At 41.2% G+C, this 7,816-nt stretch overlaps 1 protein-coding gene across 2 annotated transcripts in view; it reads right to left on the bottom strand.

Moving 5' to 3' along the window:
- Positions 1-6,845: 6,845 nt before the first annotated feature.
- Positions 6,846-7,816, bottom strand: part of NAALADL2 (N-acetylated alpha-linked acidic dipeptidase like 2) — a 1,056,665-nt gene continuing 1,055,694 nt past the window's right edge. For both annotated transcript variants that reach the window (XM_019532747.1, XM_019532746.1), the window contains one exon: positions 6,846-7,245. In XM_019532747.1, the coding sequence (XP_019388292.1) occupies positions 7,047-7,245 (199 nt within the window). In that variant the 3' untranslated portion in view covers positions 6,846-7,046. The remainder of the gene's footprint in view (positions 7,246-7,816) is intronic.

Below are 7,816 nucleotides of genomic sequence, written 5' to 3'. Positions count from 1 at the left end.
CGTGAAATGCTGCCTAATTTGTTAATAAAAGAGCACTATCTGGATTAGTCTAAAATTAGGCAAAAGGTAGGGCAGAGCCACAAGTTACCTGCATTCATGTGTCAGTAATACTCATCCTCAGATAGCATTTACTGATGCCCACTCACTTTAACATAAAAAATCATTCAGAATTATTTCTTTCCACTAGGTGAAGACTTAACTGAAACACATTTAAATAATCTGTTCTACTGAGGAGATGCCATCTTGTTACCTGACCTGAGGGTAAAGAAAGTCAGTCATCCATAAGAGTTACCATAGGTAGGGCTGGTAGTATCACCTATTATTAAATTTCCCTGGCACATTATGAGACCCTGTTTTCAGTTGCCTGTACTGTTGCCAAGCTGCAGCTGTTTGATCTGCAAAAATCCATGCTGGGCAGTCTTCGTTAGGCTTTTCTTCTTTTTTTTTTTTTTTTTGATTTTCAAGCTTTCAGCCGAAAGTCACTGAAATGAGAGGTGAGGAAAAAGTACTTTATTTGGCCCATTCTAAAAAAAAAAAGTCTGGCAATGTTTTCTTCTGAGAAGATTAACCCTTCCATGCTTAGAAGCAAACATTTAACATTCGGGAGGGAGGTGGCCTTTGTGGCAGGGATGTACTTATGCTTTCTGTGTTGAAGTCCATGATAAGCCTTGGTTAAAAAAAACCCTGTGCTTTGCACTTCCTTGACTTTACCAAGGTCCCTACACATCCTGTCTGAACTTGCTGTGCTACAAGCTGGTGCTGAGCAGGACTGCAGCTGTCAGCCACTAGGCACGCTACCAGGATGCGAGAGCATGGACCCTGCTCGCAATGTCTTTCTGCTGGACCCAAGCAGAATGGAGGAAGAGGGAGCTGCCTGATACAAATGCAAAGGGAATAAGATCCAGACTTAGGGAAAGGAAAAGGAACATAAAGTTGGGACAAGGAGAGGAGTTGGAGGAAGAGGGAAACTAAGACAGGGAAGTAGAGTGAGACAGAAACATGGAGAGGGCTGGGCAATGAAACCGTATCTTGGTGGAGAGCAGAGACCAAGACTAAGGAACAGGGAGGAAGAGACTGAGAGCATTGCACATTGTGTATGAAAGGAAAATGAACTCAGACAGAGAACCAAGGGGAGATGAACATTAAATATTAGTGGAGTGGTAAGTGAAACAAGAGGCAGACTGGACAATCAGACTGAATGTAGAAAAACTGAGCATACATGGGCAAAGCAGAGACTAAGGAAGAGACAGGCACGGGGCATGGCCAAGTTAGAGGGGATGGGGTAGAAGTACCTGTGCTTGCTGCAAACTGTACACATCCATCCAAAGCCTGGAATGGGACCTAAGATTTCCAAAGCCCATGACTCCTCTGCTGTCAACAAACCTTTGAAACTCAGGCAAAGAGTGAATCTAGTCCTTCTCCAGTGCTAGTCCACATAAAGGATGATAACTTAATTATTCATTCATCTCAAGTGGTAGACATCTGCCAAGGCACAAACTCTACTGCAGACACACACAAGCCTATATTACAAGAGTATCATTAAGATTGCTTTTTAAACATTGTAAAGTGAGGAAGTGCCAGAATCGAGGCTGCCCATGAAAGTTAACTTGTTCTTGTAGTGTTTTGAAATATGACTACGTTTTTTTTATGACCATGTATTATTTATTCCAGAAGAACCTACCTCAAATAGTACAGTGCACAGGATGGACCCACTCCGGGGTGAATCAGGGCTTTGTGGTAAAGAAGACCTGTCTTTAGTACCTTTGGTTTTTTTGGTGCAAAAGGGGCAGGAGGTTGCCCATGGTGTCACAGGGAACTTGATTTTGCCCTTGCCAGAGTCCCCATGCAAAACTACAAAAACCATGCCAAGTCTTTGGTGTAAATACCTCTCAAGGCTTGATGCTGAGAGATACCGAGCAACTCAAAGCCCAACTGAGAGAGTTAAAGGAGCTCCCATCCACATCAGATACCTGGGCCCTAAATATTATTAACCTTAATATTAACCTTAACATTCTGTGGAGTTGCATCCTTCTAGCTGTCAAAGGATACAGGGCTCTAAGTACAAGCCATTCAAGATAGTCCCGTCTCTTATGAGTGCTCATATGGGGGAAAAAAAGCAACCTATCTAAACTTAATCCTAACTGCACATAGAACATATAACAGATTTTAAGGGTTAAAAGGACCAATGGGATTATATAGCTTGATCTTTCTAATACAAGCCATAGAATTTCCCGAAACTTGGAAGTTTGGCTGGAAATATACTGTGTAAGATATTCAACTATATGTGTTTGAAAGCGTGCACACACATGCAAATGCACAGGCATTATACCCTTTCTAGCGCACACTGTCTTCTCTATGTGTATCTCTAGACTGAGAATATAAGTGTAATGAACTTCCTTTTGGTTGTAATCAGGGACTGAACAGGCAATGAAAGGAATGAATATATTAGTCCTTACAGTCAGTACTAAAAAAGGGCTAAGCCCATAAGTGGCAAAGCAGGTCTTTCCAACAAATCGAGGCTCTTCATTCCCAGGTATTTAGGTGTATGTGCTCCATAGCTATTTCATGTGTATGTGCTCCAGACCCTTTCATGCAGACTAAGACTCATTTAATTATATTTATAATGATGAGTATCCTTTGTATGTATGCAGTAAACTTAGTTGAAATAGGTAAAAACTAAGGCAACCACAGAGAAATGGGGGGGAAGAGTGGGAGGGAACCCCCCCCAAGGGAAAAAATAACTACCTGAGAAATTGATTCTTTCTCCAAGCATTGCTATAGCAGGTGAGGTCACTAAATGTTCTTCTTATACTTGATCTAAGTAAAATACAAAGAGCTGGGAAAAGGGAGGTGAAGCAATCAGAAGGGCAGGGTACATTTATGCTGCATTTTGTTACATGGCTATCACTTCCACCTCTGTGCAATGTATATGTGTATGCTTCATATATACACACAAATTAGTATCTCTTCAATGCTTTGAAGATGTGTTTAAGGTATGTGTGTTTGAACATAGATACTGTACAGCAAAAAAGACTTGTTTTCCTTGGACAGTAAAAATAATTCACTGCCTGTTGTAAAGTTAGTGTTCAATTTTCAGCTCCTATGTACTTATTATTCATCAAACTTGATTATATTGTAGTTTCTTTATGGACTCACTAAAATATACACTAATAAAATCCTGCTTGCCTTTTATTATTGACTGTCTCCATGCACAAATATTGTAAGATGTAAGGAGTTTCTGGTCATAGTGAGTGTCACACTAGATTATTCACCAATGAATGTATTTGTTATGCTATCTTTGGTAGTTGTTGCTAAAGAAAACGTGACAGATTTTTAGTGTCCTTCCAGCACTTTGCAAACACGCTCTCTTTTTAGAGGCATTACATGTATTTCAACCTCATAAGAGAAATAATTCAGTCTGGGTAAGCTATTACAATTTACAACACTTCTCCCTATCTGATGTTATACAACTGGCTCAGAGAAGATTCTGTATTAGAAATTCACTAGACACTTAGTGCCTTATCTTGCTATTGATCCCTTGAAGTCAACAGGCTTGGATACAAAAATCAATGGCAGAATGTGACCCAGAGTGCTTTTACAAAGCTAAGACAGTGCAAAAATTATCCATAAGCATCCACTTCACACACAAAAGAAAACTTGTATTAAAGGGACAGATTTTTAAAGGCATTTAAAATGCCTTTGTCCCATGTAAATCAGTGGAAGCAAGGCCTCTAGATACTGTCAAAAATATGATCCAAACAGCCCATTACATACAAGTGCAGAGGATTGCTTCTGGACAGATACATACTATCAAGGGGTGTTTATACACGTGCTCCTGTGGGTAGTGAGAGGGGGCACTTTAATTAGAGTGGCTCTGAGAGCCACTCTAATTAAAGTACCCAGAGTGTCTTGCGTATCAGTGTCCCCATGCTTAAAAATGGCTGTGGGGCACTTTATCAAAAGCTTGTTGAACGAGCTTTAAACTGCAGATGGGAATGATCATTTTCACCGGATATGGCCACAGAAAACAGTTTATAGCTGTGACCAAACACAAGTGCATGGCTGCAAACAGCTTCAAAAATGACTGAGTATCGCCTAAGATATCAGGTAAAGATGCAACAAAATGTAGCATCTTTTGTAACTTGTGCCTGTGGGGCTCCCAGCCTGCCGCTGTTCTCAGAATGGGAGGGGGGAAAGGGAGCAGAGGGAATTCAGTCAGTGGGGGGGTGTTCAACTTCCACTGGAGGGTGGGGCAACTGTATTGCAGCATCCCGAGGTGTGTGTTGGGGAGGGGGGGCTCCAATTCACCCACTCTACCATTCTGGAGAGCCCCAAGCATGAGCTCCCTTTGCTGCCTTTCCCCTCTCCCATTCTGAAAACAGCAAGCACGGGCAGAGAGCTTGGCCACTGCTGTAGGAACCTGGGTGCCGCCCAGCTAGATTCCCCTCTCCCCGGGAACCAACAGTGAACTTCTGTTTGGTCTGCGGTAACATTGTAATGCAGCAAAAAGTGTTCTGAGTTACAGCTGGGAGCTGCATTTGTGTCTGCACCCTTAGATAAAGCACCCCGCCACCGTTTTTAACCGCAGGGATGGTGATACGCAAGACACTGGACTTACCACATGCCAGCAGACTCAATTAATTGAGTCTGTTCCAATGCACTGTAATTACAGAGCATCGGAGCAGCCTCACTGCTTGTGTATAGACGCCCATGTTGCTCAGGGCTTGTGTGTAGACACCCATGATGCTCTGTCACTGTTAGGATGAGATTCATCAGCAAGGGGAAAGAAAGGTTGGTCAGAAATGATGCAGTGGTAACATACAGGGAAAAGTCTTCCCACAGGGTTTCAGCAAATACATTACCAGAAATAATACTGAGATTGGATTAAGGGAAGATGTAGGGGATTTTATGTTTCAGACCCAGAAAGCAAATCTTGTCAGGAAAAGTAACAGTTGCCAGTAGGTGTGGCCTCTATTTAAGTCCCTCTAGTGGAGTCTAATTCTTTACCAGCGAAGTGAATATATCATGACTCCATGGAGAGCAGTAAACTGGGAAAGAAATGTTGTTAACCTTACAGTAGGGATACTGATCCTTATTAGGAAATACAATATTAGTCTAGTGCATACAGTAGATTCTTACATACCATAAGAAACACATCATGTACATCTTAAATGGTGTTAGACACTATGCTGATAAACACTATAGAAAACATAAATACACTGTCAGAGAAAATTTTGCCACACCATTTCATTAAGGGTAGGTCTAATAAATCAAATGATTTACTTTCCTTCTAGGATGTATCTTCCCCTATCCTAGAACCATTTGGTGACAGTGGAAGGACGAAAATAAATTCTTTCCTGCATACTAATGTGTGAGGATGACATGCTGAAGAAGCATAGTCACCTGTACTATACACCAGATCCCTGGAACTATTTGAGGTATATTTTTCAAAATCAACATGTAGGAGGAAAATAAAAACTCGGAGCTGTGAAAAACTCCCAGTTTTCCCTTTGTGACTATGCGCTTTGAAAAGTGTTATTGCATTTTCATGACGTTCCACACTTTGGTGGAACCTCCTCATTTTTAACTTTCAGCTCTAATTCCCAACACAAACCACTATTAAAATAGCATTCCAGCCTGCTACCACGTTCATTACTTGAATTCATCATCTATACATTTAGAGCCCTAAACCTGAAAAACTTTGATCCTTTTACACATATGCCAAACCAGTTGCCTCGTGTGTATGTTCATTCACCCCACCATCACAGGGAAGTAAAAACTGTGCCCCATCCTAACATAGATTGCTCTATGCCACGCAATGGTAACAGAACGACTGTCACCCACAAACAACGTTTTTTTGCAATGAAAAATATCTTTAGGGTTCAGCTGAGAGATATGTTTAATCAAGAAAGTCCCTGATGACTCTCTGAAGTGCTTTGGTAGGGAGGCTTTTTTTGCATGGCTAGTAATACTGGAGTTACGGTTCAGATGCCCACAGTTTGGGTCCTGCTGTTGTGTTATTGAACCTTCTAGCTTAATGATTTCTCGAGACCTTTTAGATGTTGATGATTCTGCTTCTCATTTACCCTATGATGCCTTTCTCCCATTCTGGCAATATAACAGGGCCACAAAGTTAATGTGTGCCTTTAAATAGGTGGGCCATAACCAGTGTAGTGCTACATCTAGCTCTGCGAGAGTAGGCACTTAGTTTCACAAACTTACAAACATTCAAAATGTTTCCAATTAACTGCATGGACTGATCTAAATGATCTCAGTTCTTCGAAGTGAAATAATGCAGCCAGTTCCCATTGAAATTAAATTGAACTCCTAGTCAAGTCTCTCTTTCTGGTGCAGAAACAGAGTGATCAAAGGTTACTAACATTTCCAAAACTCAAACAACATTCCTACTATGTGCCTTGTCCACAGGAGTAAGGATTGTCTCAGGTTGTTGAGCTCTGCCCTGCAAGATGTCTTGAGCACCCGCTGCTCAGCATTGTAGGCCTTGAAAGAAATGGAAAGACCCCAAATCCTTTGACCTGCTCTCACCAGGCAGTGGGGGAAGACAAGGAGTGAGGAGTTTGTTGAGGAAGCTAACCAATGAGGACCTTGGAGAACTGAAAGGGGAGCCAATAGAGTTGAACACCTTTGGGTTACAATTTTTCTGAGGTATCAGATGTTTAGAACTCACGTGGATTAAAAATGGTTGGTGCTCCATGCCTCTGGAAAAAGCAGGACCTTCGCGCTTGGCAGGAGGTGCTTGGCATTTTGCAGGTTTGAGCCCTTGGTCATAAAAATATATATTCTATATATAAAAATACAGCAGATTTACTTCTAAAAGTTATGTTTTATGCATTCACAAAGATGTTTGGGATAGATTTTTGAACAGTGCAAAAGACTGTTTTATATTCATAAAAACATACGTTGTAGTACTTTTAAACACCAATTGGAAAAAAGCGGTTGAAAAAGTTTCACCCTCAGAAATTCTGGTCCGAGTCGAACTTTTGCGTAGCAAATTGTAAACAAACTTCTTAGACGGCGAAGACGTCTCATTTCTTTCCAACTAAAGCAGTCTCAAACACATCAAGTCCTGCTTTGAAGTAAACCTGAGCTGAATTGATGCTGTTCAACACCTTTGACAAGGCTGCTTGAAGGGTCTCATTTGACTGATGTAGCTCGCAGTGTGCCAGCGCCTCTAGCAGTACTGAAAATTGGCTCGTCCTTTCATCCAGCCTATAAAGGATGTTTCTAAAAAAGAACAATGGAAAACAGTAAGCCCTTTCCTCAAACAGATAAAAACAATTACCCCATCAAAAGTCATTGCAGATCCCTCAGAGTAAGCGCCACACTTTACAAATGATACACATTAGCTACAGTAAACCTAACCTGCAGCAAACTGAAGAAAGGATGTATTTATTTTTATTTTGTTGGAGCGTGTATGCCAAAATCATTGACAAACTCCATCAAAGACATCTTAGACTCCTCCCTGCCTATTCAGCCATTCAGAGTTGCATCAGAATCACATGCTGGAGAGCAATCTATCTCCTTTGAAGTATTTTGCATTATCAAGAGTACTGCTTTTTTTTTTTTCTTTCTAGAAAAAAGGGTTTTAGGTATTACTGGCAACCTTGCACATGGGAAAAAAAAAAATCCAATCTGCACACCTTATTTCACACCCTAGAGGTGAAAGTCTGGCTTCCTGAAGTCAAAAGGAAAAAAACTCTCATGGACTTCAAAAGAGCTATTATTTTACCCACAGCCCTCTCTGATGTCACAACCGCATTTAATGTGCCACACTTCAAGCAGGACGTAGGCACAA

The sequence above is a fragment of the Crocodylus porosus genome, unplaced genomic scaffold (genome assembly GCF_001723895.1).
Source record: "Crocodylus porosus isolate Cpor-Errol unplaced genomic scaffold, CroPor_comp1, whole genome shotgun sequence".
NCBI lineage: Eukaryota > Metazoa > Chordata > Crocodylia > Crocodylidae > Crocodylus > Crocodylus porosus.
The sequence above is the reverse complement of the archived record's forward strand: the minus strand, read 5'-3'. Positions and strand labels throughout refer to the sequence as shown.